This window comes from Perca flavescens, chromosome 13 (assembly GCF_004354835.1).
Source record: "Perca flavescens isolate YP-PL-M2 chromosome 13, PFLA_1.0, whole genome shotgun sequence".
In the NCBI taxonomy this organism is placed as follows: Eukaryota; Metazoa; Chordata; class Actinopteri; order Perciformes; family Percidae; genus Perca; species Perca flavescens.
Window position 1 is genome coordinate 17,570,776 of NC_041343.1, and position 18,925 is coordinate 17,589,700.

At 38.8% G+C, this 18,925-nt stretch overlaps 1 protein-coding gene across 3 annotated transcripts; it reads left to right on the top strand.

The window, feature by feature from the left end:
* The first annotated feature begins 2,791 nt into the window (after positions 1-2,791).
* arfip2b (ADP-ribosylation factor interacting protein 2b) lies at positions 2,792-18,390 on the top strand. Of its 3 annotated transcripts, none has more exons than XM_028595567.1 (9): positions 2,792-3,056; positions 5,397-5,507; positions 7,978-8,034; positions 9,631-9,739; positions 13,320-13,435; positions 13,615-13,836; positions 14,262-14,419; positions 15,099-15,273; positions 15,401-18,390. In XM_028595567.1, exons 2-9 carry the CDS (start codon positions 5,409-5,411, stop codon positions 15,554-15,556), a joined length of 1,092 nt encoding a protein of 363 aa, XP_028451368.1. In that variant the 5' UTR covers positions 2,792-3,056; positions 5,397-5,408; the 3' UTR covers positions 15,557-18,390. The 3 variants fall into 3 exon arrangements, with proteins under 3 accessions (XP_028451368.1, XP_028451369.1, XP_028451370.1); XM_028595568.1 differs by having other exon boundaries at positions 7,978-8,010; XM_028595569.1 differs by lacking the exon at positions 7,978-8,034.
* Positions 18,391-18,925: the final 535 nt, after the last annotated feature.

The following is an 18,925-nucleotide window of genomic DNA, read 5'->3' on the forward strand; positions in this document are numbered from 1 at the left end:
CAAATGGACACAAATCCATGTGATGTGTTTTTATTCTATGCAATACAGTTCATCCACATGTACATGAATGCAAAAGCACACTGAGCATAGGAAGTAAGAAGCAGACATGAATGATGGCCTTTGATTTGAAGTTCAGGTGATGGAGTTTAGGAGGTAAGAAGAATCATTCTGTCACCATCCTGTTTGAGGGATCAATTTCAAGTTTTTCTTTTAACACACAAGTCTGCAATTGCATGAGCATTTTGTGATTTTGGGGGGGTAACGCTACAATATTTTCGTCATATGTCCCTGAGACAGAGTGCAAAAGAGGATAGGTGCCTTTTGTTTAGCCATCTCTTTTACCAAGGAATTCACTTTGCCATATTTGCATCTCAATTATTATTTATTATTATTATAGTATTAATTTCCCTTCTCATGTGTAAAACATGGAACTAATGTAATTGTAGCATGTAGAGGACAAGAGTCAATAAATCCCCTCAATCTAATAAATCAAGATTCACTCACACACTATAAAAGTGATACATTATCTTAATTAGAATAAATGAATGGTAACTGGCCAAACTGGGGTGAGAATGTGACATCTGTGGGCTATAATCTAGGTGGACAGCACTGCACACACACACACACACACACACACACACACACACACACACACACACACACACACACACACACATGCAGTAGCAGCAGCTGTGGCTAATAATCTTTCATGTGATTATATTGTTCACATGTCTGCAAGCTGTAAAACGTTTTTCTTGTTTTCAAGTTATTTGGGATAGAGAAGAAGAAGGAATTGCACAAAAACTCTATGCCATGTTCATTGGAACAGGTAGTGACCCAAACTGGCACTGAAAAACACACTGACAACTGGAAATTCAAGCATACTTCCATTACTAAAACATTCCCATATGGCATTTCACGCCCCTACCAAAACATACCATGAGAGTTTCTTTTGGCTCCACGCTTCTTTCAGCATCCAATCTTTTTATTGATGAAACGTTCACTCTTTCCCTCGCGTTCACTTCCCACCTCCTTCCTCACATTCTGATTGACTGCAGAATCTGTTTGAATCCCCTCAGCCCTTCAGTGTTTATAGGCTCTCATCCAGCACTGTTAACATTGCTCATAGAGGTTCATTTATATCTTACAGACTTAAGGGTAAGAAGTGTATGCCCTTAAGTGCCTGTGTTACTGTATGCTTATGCATTCCTTGTGGCATTGTTCTCTGGCATGCGATTTTTATTGTGACTATAGGTCAAAGGTATGTGTGCTATATGTATTGTCTCTTACCGCCCTGTTTTCAAACATGACAGATTTGCTTTAATTGTTTGTTTTTAATATATGAGACTCCCAGTGAAGCTGTATATATAATGAGTGGATTATCCTTGTTAAATAAAGTAATCTTCACAAATGAAACAACTTACTTAAATATTAATTATTTTACAAATAACATTAAAGTCTGATTATATGTACATGTGGCAACAATGAGAGCATTAATAAAAATCACACAGGATCTTTATGAAAATGGGTACACTGAAGGAAAAGCCACAAGAAAGTAGTGGCCCAGAACTCTTGTTTTTTTTCTCCTCAGGAGATCACATACTAACACTTTCCCACAGAGGGCAGTATTGCAGCTATGTTGGGTTTGGTTTTCACACAGCCTGATGAGGTTTGGAATAACCAGCAGGATTAGGAAGAGTACCACATGAGTGATGGAGATGACAAGTAAGCAACCTAAAAACTCACTGGAGACATGTATCAAGGAGAAGGGAAAAATAACAACAGAGAACAGATTTTCTAATGCAATACAATTAGAAGTACCCCTTGTTTCATTAAAGCCTCACTAATGTGTAAAATTATGATTACAGTGTTATGTCAAACATTGATGATTCATGCTGTGCAAGACATTTCTTTTGCATACCTGTACTACATTGGCTGTCCCAAGCTATCATTGGCTGACTGTTTGGGGTGGGATGGGGCGTTTACATGTTCACACAACTAATTGTCCTTTATATGTAAGGATGAAACATCTTAGCTCTTTCCTGTAAAAAATAAAAATAAAACATGCATTCATACCACACATAACAATTCTAAAATATTTATTTCAAACAAGCTGTAAGGTACAGTAGCTACAGGTCAATGTGCCCCAATTATATGATCAAAGTTAATTTAATTGCAGGTTTTCTTGAAATACTGGAGTTTGCATGTAACCGTTGGTTTCACAGCTGGCCTTAAGTCCTAGCGTTTCTTGGGGCACAAAATTAAAATAACAGAACACGTACAACTCACACGTCCCTGAGTTAATATATAGCCATCAGCAGCATCACCTGCAGGATGATCGCAAAGATGGGTTATATGCGCGTGGAGGAAACATTAAGAGCACTCACTACGTTCTAATTTCCAGGTACAAGTCTGATGCGGAAATGTGCTCAATACATTTTGTCAAAAGCATCAAACGATCGTTAATATAAGCAGTGTGGTGCCCTCAACTTGAAACTACTGAAATTGTCATGCACACATATCATTCATCACATTAAAGATGTGTGGAAATTAACCACTAGCTTAATCATGATAATATTTTGCACTTTCAGTTGAAACGTTTTATGGGCTTTATTATAAATATATGTCATATAAAATACATTACTACATGTATAAAAACACTAACAAAATATCGTAGTAATGTTACAAGCTGCGTGGCTTGAAGGTTAGCTCTGGTAACACTTGGTTTTGCGGGTTTTTAACGAGTGATCCATCTTCTCATAAATAGAGGTTCTTTGGATCGAAGCGCGTCTGTAAGATGAATTCCACGGTGTCGTCAGTTCCGTAAAGTGTTCCTCCTGGCTTCAGTAAAAAAAGAAGATAGAGGATTATTTACTAAGAGTCAGAAGTTCATTCATAAATTAGAGCATTGCATTGTTTCCAGCGGGGCGGTTTTCTCCAGAGTCTCCACTCTCTAAGCCGCGCATGAACTGGGATGCACTGACGTTAGCCTGTTATTAGCTTTACTCGCTAGCTTACCCGAGCAGCTCTGTTTTTACGACGGGACCAAGCACACCGTAAGTCAAACCGTTTAAAAAAGGAAGATATTGCATTTTATCTAGGTTTGGGATTTTAAATGTCTACCATTGTTAACCAGCCAGCTTTTCACAGTGAACTCACTGTGTTGTTTTTAATAACCAACCTCCTCCTAACAGCTGCATGTGTGAACTAGAAGCAGGCCGTTTTCTAGAAAGCATATTCCTTTCCAGCCGGAAAAAAAACTGCTTCAGTATGGTGCACGTTCTCAACAAATAGCGATTATTATGTTTTACTGCCTTAATAAACCTCCACTGTGTTAGGCAGGGTGAACCCACCAGGGAGGCCTGCATCTAGCGTTATACCTGCTGGAGACACAACTGTAACGTTACACCTGTGCTGGTGCACCTGTCATGGCTCCCAGGATGTTTTAATTGTGCAATTGATTTGAAGTCAAACGTTCCAGTCTCTCACTTTTAAAAGTAAACTATTACTCACGTTAGCTTACCTTAATTATATATATATATATATATATATATATATATATATATATATATATATATATATATATATATATATATTTCGCATAACGCATGTTGTAACAAGTTATTTGTTGTTCAAGTTATTTTGGAAGCTGCCCGTTCCTAATTATAGAATGTTAATAATTAATATTTAAGTTAATGTCCAAGCTCATCCTGTTGTTATTTCACATTGATCCAGCCTGGCCTAAGTGACTTGACTGAGAAACAAAGCAAAGTATAGTGGATTGAGGCACGTAATGAAGAATTAGCACTGAAGCTATTTCAGGTGTAGATGTTATGTAAACTGCACCTGCGGTTGCACAGTCTATGAAGACCTTTAGTCTCTGATAAAAAGTGTAACGAGAGTCTCGTACTACAAGGAGATTCCAGCATATGCCACTACAGGTTAAATCAGTTTGTATTAATATGATCAATTAATGTGGAGAACATTTCAAGCATGTTTTTATGTGTTTTTATTTGTATCCCAAAGCTCTGAGACAGGTGCAGTGAGATGTCTAGGAGGAGTATTGTTTTGTGTTAAGAATGTTGGGCAAGAGAAGCACAAATTCTAATGTCTTAAGTTAACAGAGATGTGTCATTCCTCAGGAAATGGACTGGGCTTGGCCCACAAAAGCCCACTTACTGTAGGCGAGACCAAAGCAAATGTAAACACACACTACCGTACCTCCCTTCAAACAACATCTGTGATGTTGGTGACAGCAGCAATTGATCTAACTGCCATAAACCTGCCATATACGTAGCCTAGTTATGTTCTTGTCAGCCACATGGTGACAAATCTCACAAGAACACCAAGCTTTGTTTTTACTTTACTAATTCTTCCATACTTCCATAATACACATTTACCATACACTTTTTAGTCAACAGTATGCTGCTTATGCAACATTTCTTAACTAGTTGCCAGTTGCTTTATTCATCTTGTAGCAGCCATTTACATATGTGTGCAAGCAAGCATACAGTAGTACACTTAGCTGGACTTTGGTAGCAGATGATTATTCTCCATCTGAACTTATTAGATAAGAAAATCAACATACATTACTTGCAACTACAGTTTCCAGGCCTTTTCTATGGCTCAAAGAACAAAAAGCCACAAAACACATGAGCTGCATAGAGGTACTGTACATGTTGGAGTTTATCGTGTGACGTTTACCTTTTTAACCGACACCCTGTGAAAGCTATGTTAAGCATATTCCACATCTGTAGGCCTTATTTTGCACCATCATCTGTGCCCATGTCCCACACATACAGTACACAATACCTCTCATTAGTGTTTTTGGGAGTGAATTCATTAAGCAGTGAATTCATTACACCCGTCCAAGCCTAAAATAGAAACTATATTACTGCTTGTCCAGCATTTTATTTTTTGAAATTATTATGCATATGTGAATGCACATCTTGAATGTGTGAGTATGTGTTTGTGTCATGTGTTTGACCGATTACAATGACTTGACAATGTTGATGTTAAACATTTTGCAATATCCCCTCTAGTCTGTGTTTTTAGGGAGTGGGTACTGCTAACATACAGTCCTGTAATGAGCTGTAGAGTAGAGTGGCCACTTCAACAAGACAGCTCATTGTAGTGGCGTGCACTTGTGTCTTTCATGTGGTTTAATGCCAAGCGGTAGCCTTGCTCTTTGAAAACCACCTCCTCGCTTATTTGTGGCATTTATATTCCCATCTGCCTAATGATTTAGCAGTTTTGACTATGCTCTTTGGTCTCTCCTCTTCAAAGCAGCATGTAGGCCTTGCTGTTTTTCCATCTCTGCCTTTTTCACTTTATTTACATACAGTATTTTGTTGTATTAACACTTTATCTCTCTTTCTCCCCTTTTTTTCACACAGTTCTAGTGCATTATGACAGACAGCATTATGAGTAAAGCTGCCACAATGGAGATTCCAATCAACAGTAATGGTGACACAGGGACACTAGCAGAAGATGACAGCCTTGAACAGGTGGGTCACAGCTACTGTATCAGGTGACAGTTAAGTTAAGAAGCCTGATGTCATTACGTGGTATTACGGTTTGTTTATTACAGTGTGAAGGATAAATGCGTGTCTTCAGCTGTTTGAAGTTTACATTGTGGTTGTGGGTATTGTTCTCAGCTATTTCGAGATGAGCTTAGTAAGCTGTCTCTTTTCATACTATTCACATTACCACAATATACTATTACGCTGTGGCAATGTGTACGGATGTGTACACATGTGCAGAAGCTGTATTCCAGTCTCTTGTTGTGAACTTAAATATTGTTCTCTGCCTGGGTTTAACTATTATTATAGTATGTGTGGCCTGCCATACACAATCAGAACTCCTTGTGTTGCTTAACTACAACTGTGGAAAGAGAGCCTACTGGGAAATCAGGTGTTGGAGTCCAGCTGTCTCCTTGGGAACCAGTTGTTTCCATGAACAGCCCGTGTGACCTCATGTTTCAGGGTTGCAGACAAATCTCTACAACACCAGGTGTTGAACTCTCAGATGTAGTTGTTGCTCTCCAGGTGGCGACCGTTCATTTCCACAACGAATAAGCACTTGTGGGCCTCATTTGAAAGCAAAAGACCACATGCTCCAGCTCAGGGGTAGAGCTCCAACATTTAGTTTCCATCCCTTTCAGGAGTGTATTAGTCAGAGTCAGTGAGACTGGAATAACTGTGGAGTTGCAGAGTAAGTTAGGTGAAACAGGTTGTTCATTCTTCTGCGTCCCAAGGCACACCCTGTTGGACAAACAGACTGAAGATCCTGGAGGATTCTGTTGTTTGCTCACCAAGCTATGTGTGGCTCCACTTAAGTAGTAAAAGAAAACCCTACAGCACTTTCTCACCAAGACTGAATGGTGAAGCAAGCATTCAACCATTTGGTGTGGCTACCCCAGTTTACCGTGTTCATGTGTGAGAGGTGTTTAGCTGCACTGTTTAGTGCTGGAAATTAACCAGTTGTCATAGCAACAATTGATCTAAAACTGGCTGTGCTTTGTCCTTGGGTAAAAGCCCTCCGAAATCAGATTGAATCAGTAAAGCTGCAGCAGTCTGTACATAGAGATGAAGATTGGCAGGCTAAGGAGAAGTCTGGTTTCAGATGTCGTAGCGTTGCACTTCTGTAAGATCAGGGGCGTTGACTGGCAGCTTGACAGTGACAGAGATAGGATTGACTGCCAGCAGCCTTCTGGCAAAAGCATCGGATGCATCACAGTGGCTCACTGGTGTCTACTCAGAAATTCAAAAGCATTTTAAGATGCTTCTGCTGTTGTACACAATTTCTAATAGGTGATTATTTGTGCTATTGATTTGGAGATATCCCAGTTGTATTGTTGGAATTGCAAAGCTGTGAAGTAATTTTAGGAAACCGCAGTTTGTTGCATTTTAAAACCGAGCCTCTGCTATCCAGCCAGCCTATATCTATCATGCCATCGCATTCTGTTTGTGGTAAAACATAAAAAAGCAAGCCCTTTTCATAAGCCTACAAACCTCACTGTTAAAATATGACAACGAAATTATGTTTATGATGATTTAAAGGTGTTGTAGCTTTCTTCATCTCAAGGAACAGGCACTATGTCAACAAAGTGTCCAGGGAGGGATTAGTGTGTGCATCAGCTTTCTTCCACATTCAACAGATGCCACGACACGAGTCAGATCTCTAAAAGAAGAGATACACGGCTTGAATGAAGGAGAAAATGTAGTTAAACAGGCTTTCTCTTTGTTTTTAACTTGTCATTGGTCCAGTGACTGTGTGTTTAAAATATCAACACTGCGAGAGGTTAAATGGTGAAAACTATCATTGTAGGCTACAGAAATGCCACTGTTGCTATGATGAAGGCCATTTGACTTAAAGGTTACACTTTACTCCTGACACGACCAAAATTCATTGCTAAAATAGAGAAAGACACTTTTTTTTTCTGGCAATCAAAGTGTGCTACCAGGAGTTTGGCCACTCAAATGTTTGTGTCAATGTTTGTGTGTGTGTGTACACAGTTCTTTCTTGTTTTTTTTCACCCCTTAATGTAAATGTCCGCTTTAATGTGTGTAAATGTCTTGTAAATAATTCTCTTCATTTCTGCAGTGTTGTATTCAAATCCGTATTTCTTTGTCCAAGCAGTGATGGAATAATATTATAGCAACGCTGTGGTAACACATTATAGAGTGATGAGCATTAAACCTATTCACCCAGTGGACAAGATGACCCACTTGTAAATTTAACATAATAATAACTATCTAAATGATGAATCCTGATATCAGTCATCACTGCTCTCCATCCTACATCCCTGCTGTCTGTGGACATTATGATGCTTTGTCTGGGATTTCTTTTAAATCATTCTATCTTGTTTCATAATTTCAGTCATGGATTTTTTCTTTTTGTCTCCTTTCTTTTTCTATTTGTTTCTTTTTTGTTGTTGTTGTGTTTGTCGATTCCCCCTCCTCCATCTCTGGGCAGGCTGCAAAACTGCAGTGGAGCTTAGATGAGAAGGTAGGGAGCTCCAGAGGCACCAGGGTGAGCAGGCCATTTGTGTATTTGTGTGTGTGTGTCTGTGTGCATTTAATGTTGGCGTGTGTAGTACTGCTCAGTGGTTTGACTTTCTGCAGCATTAAATTGCATTGCATCACTTGGTTGGTTCATTTCACAAAATGTCAGATATGTCATTGTTATGCCAAACTACTGTGCAGCTTGAATTGTGCTGCCTGTTAACTTGACTCCTACTAACTCTAGATACACTTTACAGTACATGTTTTAAGATATATGCCTCAAATTGAGTAGTATTAACAAAATAGCTGACAGCTAACACTTGTATGTCTCTACATTACAGTCCGTTTCCATTTGATTATTGGAAATCATGTGTGTGTGAAGCTAATATACAGTAGCCTTCTGTGTTCACTTGACTGATGGGTGAGTGTGAGTTCTTAATTTTAGTGGGTGTTGGTTGACAAATAAAACATGGCGTCCTAATAATCATCGTCATGTCATTACTACTGCTGTAATATTGATGTGAGTTGGCTGTGCTTGTTCTGTTTGATGTTGTAGTCACAATGAGGATTGTAGTTGTGTTCTGGCAAGAAAATCAAGAGTAAGCTGACCATGACCACAAACCGATACGGCCCTGAAGTAGAGCCTAGATACAGTTTTGCCTGTTTAACCTCCAACAGCAGAAATCACAGCAGTTGTATTTGTACTTCTGTTGGTAGTATCAAACGCACTCTTTGTGTTGGCTTACAAAACGGAAACGGCCACGTCCCTTTCAGAACTTACTATCCTTATCACAATCTGACTTTAGGTTTCAGGAAGTGACCTATATATTATGCTCCTGTTCACATTTTAGGATGGACGATATGGGTCTTGGCCCTATAGTTCAGTGCAGTAACAAATGATACAAGAGGCTTGCTTAGGGCACAGGCAGGAGGTAAATTTCAACCTGTTTATTGTAGGAACCAATGCTCACAGACGACGGTAGGCAAAAGTGAGAAATCTGTTCAGGCCAGATTTTCCTTTTCCATAAATTCCTCACAAATGTTTTTTTTCTTTACTAGCTGATACTTGAGCAGGAAGGCAAACAAAAGAGAACAGTGAGTTAAATGAAGGAAAACACGCAAGATGGATCATGACACAGTTACCCTCATGATCCAGAGCTTCACTGAAACCTGTGATTATTTTGGAAGGAGAAAATAGTTTGCTTGAGCCTTTACTGCTGCATAGATCATTGGAGTCACTGCTTGGGTTAGACTTGAAGGGTATCACAGCTGTCGTATCGTAGTCCTCTTGCTTGATCCCACCTCCGCAGGAGATTCAGTTCAAGCAGTTAGGTTGATCATTGACTGGGCACTTGAGCAATGTTTTTTCTGTCTTTCACACACTTTGTGGTTTCCCCTGTTGGTAGACAGGGAGTGGTTGAAGTTAGCCACTGCCTGAAGATTGTGTGTACTGACTAACCTTCCTAACATAGTAGTATTTGTCCCCCTCTAGTGAATAAGCCTTTAACCTACATTGTCTACGCACTCAAGTCATAATCTCCTGTCTACATATCCCCACCCAAAACCCTCTATCCTTCCCTTGTTCTGGTTCTTTTTTGTTATTTCCCCCACTTAAACTTTGCAGGACCTACAGCAGGTGATGGTATCGGGTCCCAATCTCAACGAGACTAGCATTGTATCTGGGGGTTATGGAGGAACAGCGGAGGGTATCATCTCCACCAGCTCAATCAAAGGTAGAGTCCTACTTCACTCTTTGTCTCTCCCACTCATTTCTTCCATCTTTTCAGTCTCTTTTCAGCTATACTGTCGTCCCATTTGGACTTCTTCCGTTAACTCTGTGCTGTGCCTCTGACTTGGGAGTTATTCAGTGAATCTAATGACAATGAAGTGTTTGATTTCTGGGGCCTCCTCTTATCATCCTTCCCATGAGATCATAATGCAATTAATTGGTGGTCAATTTGCGCTGATTCATCCGAAGCTTCCCTAGCCTCCACTGTATCTGAAAATGTGCCTCTGTGGTCTGTATTACTCAGTATGTTATGGGTTTATGTGCAGATATGGGAAGAAGGAGCGTGGCAGAGTCAATGATGAACTATACTGATTTTAAAAACCGCATGTGAGCACCAACATGTTCAGTCTAATAGCAGTCTGACTCACAGAATGTCATTGGCCGCCTGTTTCAGACAGAAATCTCTTCCCCTTCTGCAATCTGCGTGTTACCGTTTTCAACGAGCACCATCGCTGCATCTTGGGTTTAGCGCCACCCAAGAAGATTGTGATTGGTTTAAAGAAATACAAACAATCCGTAGTGTTTTTTTTTTTTTTTTTTTTTCCCTTAGTGCAGAATTATGCTGAGTTCAGCCAGACCTTTCTCCAGGGCTGACACAGAGCTGTGAAGATAGGTCTGGCTATGCAAGACTAGTCTAATTCTAATGTATTTAATGGAATTAGTCCCAAACTGAACATTTGGAAAAAGATAATTAAAAAATTGTAAATATAGCTACTACAGTAATCACCAGACTTAATGGAATTACTTTGCTAATTAGAAAGAAAAAAGAAGTAAAAGATAACTAAAACAGCTCTCCCCCCACCAGTGCAGCCCCTTGTATTGTTTTAGCAATCTGAATGCAGGGTAATGCCTCAGAAATGGGCCATAATTCATGACTATCAAGTTTTCAATATACTGTAACTGTACTATAACACTACTGAAAGACAAGTTCATCATCAAATACTGTATGTCAGTGTTTCTAAATGTTAAGCAATGGTTTAAATTCTAGAATTCCAAGAATTAGGATGGTACTCTATGTCATACCCTGGGACTTCCATTAATTATTGTCCTGTTTCTTCTAGCTCATAAGCAGCAAGATGTTGCTGTTAAACTTACAAAAATAACTTTTACTAATAAATTATGTTAAATAGATCCAATACACTGTGTCTTGGAGTTTTTTTCACATGGTGTGTGATACTGAAGTTCCACTAAGGGATTAACAGAATTTTCTAATTCCCAACATTGACCTCAGCAGTGTAGCTGTATACACCATATTAAAGGGAAATGACACTCTCTTTACTACTTATTTGATACTAATATTTTTGTATATTTGTCCCACTCTCTCTCTCAGGCCCTGCTGTGCGCTACAATGCAGAGTTTAACAAAAGGATCCCAGTTACAGGATTAGGTGGCTCCTTAGACCAAATTATTATTATTATTATTATTAATATTATTAATAATGGAGAGCTTATTTCCAAAATGTGATAGAATAATTTGGGGGAGTGGGGATGTTTATAGGATCTACAACATCCAGTCAGTAAAAACTGTTAAATACTGATAAGCCAGAATGTTTTGTGTTAGCTGTAAAACACATAACTTGATTTTGATTTGAATGGATATTTTTTATGATTGCTATCTCATTTTGGAAAGACGCTTTTCATACTGAGTCTTTTTTACATAGCTGGGAACCAGCTCCTCTGTCCCTTTTTTAATCTTCATTAAATTTTCTCTTTTCCAGTGGAGAGAAGGACATTACAGTTCTTTCTGCTTGCTCCTCTTCTATTTGGACATATCGTGGCTTTTTTCTATCACAGCATTTCTTTTACATATTCTTCTTTTTTGTTGGTTTCTATTGCTTTTTTAAGCTAATCTATTAAGGGGTCTGCACTCTTTTTTTGTTTTTCCCAGAATAACTCAAAGCTGATCTCTGAACTTCTCTGTAGCAAAATGGAAACCATCTTCATGTCTGTGACGGTGTATATTTGTATTAAGACCTTGAATATCAATGGCAAAAGTAAGATGTTATTGGGAGAACCTTCGTAAACTTTCAATTTTTAGAGGCCCTCATTTTTCTCATGTTAATCTTTTCCATTCATTGTACTGCTGCAGTTGAAAATGCCCCCGTCCTTTCTCCCCACACCATCTCTTTTGTCTGCATTGTCATGCGCTAAATGTTGTCTTTTCATCTTGTCTGTCTTTGTCCTCCACCTCCTTTTCCTACCCTCATACATGTTCCTCATCCTCCTCTTCTGTCTTTTGTCGTCTTACTTTCTCTGTCTTTTCTGCATCTACCAGCTCCTCCCCACAATCTCCCTCCTACGTTATCATTTCATTCCTGGCACGCTTGTTCAACCTAAAATATAACTTCATGTTTAAACCCTAAATATCCAACAATCATTTTAAATCCTAATCCTGAAAAAACATTCCCATTATTTGGGAGGAAAAAAATAAAAAAAATCCCACTCTCACACCCGACCCTAATTCATACTCGCCCTGAACCATTCCTTCATCCATACCCGACCACCCACCCATTGTCACAGATCTGCGTATGAAGTCCAGGCAAAGTAGCGTTCCCCCAAGCACTTCTGTCTTCTGCCACATAGCAAGCCAATCAAATGAAAACCAAGGTACTGGGGAGGGATAGAGGTGACGTTAAATGCTACAGTCTCTACATTGAATAATCAGATTGCCATTTTAGTAGTGACCCAAAATATCCCTGCAGTACAGTATTTTTACCTTTTTTATAACAGCTCTAAAAAAATAATTTGCTGTCTACAATATTAAGGTTTTCCTAATGGCTGGTTTGATTTGCATTGAGAGATGATTTTATGGAAAGTACCCCATGCCAATCTCTAGGTACGGTGAAGGGTATGTGATGATGTGGGGCTATTTTAATTCCAAAAGCCAAGGAAAATTGATCAGGATGCATAGTATCCTGGATCCATGAAATAACTGGCCTTTAAAAATAAACATCTGCCTGCCTCTATGGGAATTTAACATAGGGGTGTATATACTTACGCCCCCTGTATTTTAAGGAAGAACATTTTTATTTAACATATTTATGATGCATTATTCATTCACAAAGAAAATTGGTGTCCTTAAAGGTTGGATTTTTCCTCATTTCTTTTAAATTAAGGCATTAAGATCAATTTCCAAAAGATGATTATTTTTTGTATTCCTCTTTTTAGTCAACTTTAGCATGGGTTCATAAACTTATGAGCACCACTGCACTTTTCTGCATTTTCCTGCTATTTACTCTATCATTAACTCTAGCTCTCTCCTATGCATGTTTTACAGTGAATTTAAGGGATAGTGGTGATGGACATGGGTTGGAAGATAGCAGACCGATTTCAGAAACCATGCTCAATTTTGTCTTTATTGAAAGCAGCTCAGTTTTAATGTACTTTAAGTAGTTTAGGATTATTTATATGGTCTAATCTTTGCTGGGCTTAATCTTGTTTTCTGCCTGAAAGTTTTAGTTTTCTTGTTGCTTGTTTGATTTTTATCGTGTTCCTGTGTTTCTACATTTGCGTCTCATCTATCAGGTTCAAACATGCACCACAGCACCAGCAGCTCGTCAATGACTGCAGAGGAAGTGACCCGCGGTGTGGCTGTGGAAAAACTAGAAACCATGAAGAAGTGGGGTTTCAACACTTACAAGGTATCTGAGGTCCTGTTGAGCTTCATGATAAAGAGCTACTTGGTGATTTTGATTTTTGTGTGTGCCAGAGGATCCTCTGGAATTAGGAACCCCTCCGCCCATGTCCTTATGTGTTATGATACAATCACAGAAGGGAGTTACATTAAGGTTACTAATGTCTCTGTGTGTCATTGTTTCAGTGTACAAAGCAAATGATCTCAGAGCGTTTTGGTCGGGGTTCCCGGACTGTGGACCTGGAGCTGGAGGCCCAGATTGAGGTGCTGAGAGACACTAAAAAGAAATATGAGTGTGTGCTGCGATTGGCCAGAGCGCTGACCAACCACTTCTACAACATGGTGCAGACGCAGCATGCGCTGGGCGACACCTTTGCTGACCTCAGTCAGAAATCTCCAGAGCTACGGGTAAGGCCTTAAAATCTGTTCATATAGCTTTTATGTATTAAAGGAACACGCCGACTTATTGAGACTTTAGCTTATTCACCGTATCCCCCAGAGTTAGATAAGTAAGGAAAATGTTGGCATTATTTTGTCACTTATTGTGAGCAGTAGGCTAGTTGGAGCCGGTTACCTCCAGGATCTGTGGTAAGCGAGGCTAGCGGTGGGGGCGTCAGACAGAGTTACGACACGCACGGCGATGAGAAGGGTATGTATGGACTTATCTACCTCTGGGGTATATGGTGAATAAGCTAAAGTCTCAATAAGTCGGCGTATTCCTTTAACTGTTATATATAGATCTGCATCTTTTGAAGTTAAATATTATATAGACAACATTAAAAAGCATAAACACCATTCATGTTCTATTGTGGGCATCAATGCCTTGTTTACAGGATGAGTTTGGCTACAATGCAGAGACTCAGAAGTTGCTGTGTAAGAACGGGGAGACTCTACTAGGTGCCATTAACTTCTTTGTGTCCAGCATCAACACACTGGTCAAGAAGACCATGGAGGACACCCTAATGACAATCAAGATGTATGAAAATGCCAGGTAAGGACATGCAGCACATTCATTATTCTTTTGATCTAAGAGACTGGATGGAAACCCTTTTTAAAGGAGGATTAGCAAAGGGATATAGACAACTTCATAAATATTGATTTTTGTCATAATACACCCTATAATACCATGAAATGAAATGCCTGTATTGTAGCAAAATATTGCAATAAATCTTAATACATTGATTTGAGAATAAACCATAGTTTATGAATAACTTGCATACATATAGAATTTCTCAAACAAATATTCTATTTATTATTATTATTATTATTATTATTATTATTATTATTATTATTATTGTAAGAAACAGACAGATTGTGTTTAGGCAGCGTTGGTGTACTGTGTTTGTGCCAAGCCAATTGAACCCCTCACTGACCTGGTAAATTCCTATATTCATTGAATGAAATGCAAGGCAGGGACATTGTTCTATCTCTATAAGCTAAGATTTTAAGGTTTGGATGCTCTTTGTGAGTAGCTTTTATTATGACATTTAAAATCACTATTCATAATTCATAAAATACTGCCAAATCCTGATTGGTGCACAGAAACACACACACATACAGTAATCTATCATGTGATATAGGATATGTAGGATCCAATCTCTTAAAGTAAATAAACAAAGTTTGTAGGGCCTTTTAAAACTCTGTATTTCCTCTACCCCTTTTACGAACAGACTGGAGTTTGATGCCTACCGGTCAGACCTGGAAGAACTGAGTCTGGGTCCGAGAGACGCTGTAGCCATGGCCCGCATAGATGCTGCTCAGCAACAGTACCAAGTCCAGAAGGACAAGTATGAACGCCTTCGCTCGGACGTCATCATTAAACTCAAGTTCCTGGAGGAGAATAAGGTTAGCATGCAGAGCAGGCCTGCATCATCGTCATCATCAGCCTTTTTATAGTGAAAAGTCTTCGACTCGGTGTGTTCGTCGTGATAATATGCATTAACCAATTTCCTATTCTCCCTTTCTCTCTCAGGTGAAGGTGATGCATAAGCAGCTCCTCCTCTTCCATAATGCCATCTCAGCATACTTTGCTGGCAACCAGCAGCAGCTGGAGCAGACGCTGAAGCAGTTCAACATTAAGTTGAAGCCTCCAGGGGCTGACAAGCCCTCCTGGTTAGAGGAGCAGTGAGAGGGTCTGCTGGACCTCCTGCAGCCTCCCCCTCGACCATCCCCGCCTGTTACCAGTTGAAACCCCCAACTTACAGAGGACCACAACAGAGGGAAACGCATACAAATAATTGGGTGGATGAAGATATGAGATGAGCGTGTGGCTGGATGATTGGACAGATGGATTGCAGGGTATTATTGATGAGTTGGCTAATTGCAGCAGGAAACTAAGTGGCCAGTTTCGTGAACAGTCAGGGGGCTTTTAGTGCCTCTTCTCAACTTCCTTATTTTCCAATCTAACCTTTTATTTGTGCTTTGTTCCCAGAGGACCTGTTCGTCTCTCCCTCCATTCCCTCTCCCCTATTTGTCTTAACCCCCTTATATCTCAACACTATTTTGCTGTGTGAGCTTGTGTGAGTCATGTTCATGACCATTATTGTACTCCCCAAGTGCTCCCAGTGCTCTTGAGTTAAACTTGAACCCCACACCATCTTAGTAACAGAGACCGATGATTAGAGGAAAATGATGAAACCGATAAAACGCACTCCGATGTATCAAACACTACGTCAAAAGACCTTATCATTCTTCTTGTGTGCCTCCGTATATATGAGCAAATGTACTTAATGAGCATGTGGCCTGCAGGAAGTAAGATGACTTCAAAGATTTTAAACTACACATGAAGGGGATTTGTATGTTACACTGAAAAGGAATGTCCAGACATTTCAAATTAATGTATATTTCAAATTAAGTACTGTTTCACTTTTTAAATAAATAGTATATGATAATTTGTAGCTTATAAAAAAACACAATGCTGCGTTTAGTTTAGTTTAATTTTTGCTGAGTTTGACTGTCATCTCTTTATTTTGTAATTATTTCAGTTGTAGTCAGCTTGTATGTTATATGCTTCAGAATGAAGGACCGTATGAAGTTGGGCAGTGTGTGCTGGTGATTTAGACTGCAGGTACTGAAGTACTTAATCTGTAATTATCAGAAACGATTCATTTCAATTGTAACCTGAAAGTTCAACTTGAATATGCAACGATCATTTAAGGAACACTGCCACAGCTTCCCAAAGTTATACTGGTTGGGGTCTTTACTAATTGTATTTTTATTTTTCCAAAGAGAATTGAGAGAGACGTTTACTGGATCCTTTCTATGTTTTCATTGGTTGTTTAAGCAAAATTGATTGGTTCAGTCTCTATGTGGACTGAGGAGGCTTTGAGGGACAGTTGAACTTTGTTAGACGGTATTTCAGCCAGTTAAGATCCAACAAATTTGGAAGGGATTCACTCCATTATGTTATTGTTTAACGGACTGTATTTAAAAGGAATTGATTACATTTTGTTTGATTTCACATTGATACGTTGAAATGTGTTTTTTGTCTTATGTTTGTGTTTTAAAGTTATCAAGGACATTCCATTGACATCTAGGGTCATATATTTCAGCCCCTTCGAAGCAGAATATATTGGTCTATGGTTACCTTTCTTCACACTGAAGATTACTGTAGCTGTCTAACATTACTAATCCAGAATCATGTAAATTGTAGTTGGGTAATGTGATAACACTAATGATTTCATCATTTGTTTCATCTCCTTTAACCGAAACACTGTCTTAGTATAAAGGTAGTAAACAATCAGAGAATGTAATACCACAAAATATCGGCATGGTACTACATATGTAATGTTGAACTTTTATGCACCACTGTATTTATTATGTTCATTGTATGTGTTAATCTGTAAGAATCAACATATTTGTACCCTGAAACTTCTGGTTTGTGCAAATTACTCAATTTATGAGTATGTCGTTTATAGCGTTTTGCAGATGACCCATGAAAACAGGCTAACCAAATATGTAATTAATATACTTCAAAAATATTTCTAAACTAACTGAAGGAAAGTGGTTTAGGTTCCCAGTGTCCAACCTCTGTGAAGTCAAATGAAGATAATCCGGTATAATGAATGTTTTACCATGCTGAATTGAACTCCTGATCAGTTAACGGGTCAGCCGTCCAGCTTCTTGTCTCCTCTGTATTTGCATGGCAGGCAGCGATCCAAAGTACAGGTGCAGATACAGTAGGTGTGAATGCACTGATGCTCTACTCTTGGCGTTCTGCGCTCCAGCTTGCATGAAGTAGCATAACACCATGCTTACGGTTGTTGGTTTACATTTTGAAACTGGCTGAAGCAGAATTCAAAATGTGGGTTTCCTTTTAATGCTGCACTCTTGAGGAGAATTGTGAAAGGAAGTGGATTGGATTTTTGGATGGAAAGCAGGTATCAAAAATTGATTCTATGATTTGTTTGACTTGTGTTTTCTGAAATCGTATGTGTCAGTGTGTCAAATGGGTGTATTTTATTCTGGCTGAGAAAGACCTTGGCCACACTTGAGGCTAAAATAGCAATTTCACTGGCCAGCTATTGGTCTGTTTGACCGTCATACAGCAATATTAACTAAATGTGACTCCTCTTTTCCAAACCTGCCCCTTTGTAATTCCTAACCGCCTCACCAAAATGAATGGCAATAGGATTTCTTTTGTTCCATAGTTGTGAAACCACCAGTAAATTGAAAAGAAGTGTGACAAGCATTTAAAGTCAGTCTTACTAACAGTCTTTAAGATCTTTGCCGAGAGAGAACCAAGATTTATTAAATAAGATATTTTATTTGTGTACAATCAATATTTTCTAGGCTGAGCTGGTGTATTGTACTGTATGAACGATTGCACATAATGGTATTTAAGATGATAAATGAAGTTGTTTCATGGATTGATGTGATACTCTGCCTTCATTCCTCACTCAGACCTGAAAAGTCCCACCCCACCCAAAGGGAACAAAATTAAAAGTACACATTTTCAAATCCTCTGGCTGTATTTTCTGTTTGTTCTTTTCATTTTTATTGCACTGTGGCCCAGTGTTCTTTCTGTTGAATGCAAACGGAAGCAGTTGTCTGGATTCAGTTAAATGAAACTTCAGTCTTTGATATCGGAAATGATATCTGCATGATGGTGGAGACTTTGACACATGACGAGTCCGATGAATTTAGATTAAATGCTGCTTTATTCAATATTGAACAAAACTTTCATGAAAGTGAGACAGCGTTGTACACACTACCAGACAAGGGTGCATAACATGAACATCAGAATGGATCCTTTTTATACTCTTTTGTGTCCTCACACAGTCCAGTCTATCTATTTTAGTGGAATGAAGTTACCTTCAAACTACTCCTTTTATGGAAGATTCTTCTAATAGATTCACACATTCCATATGAAATACATTTGAAATGTGAATATACAACCTATCAACCTTGTGAATGAAATCATACACAGGTAGACTATTTATGAAGTAATATTGATCAGTCATCATTTATCACTTTTGTATCATGTAATTGAATTACC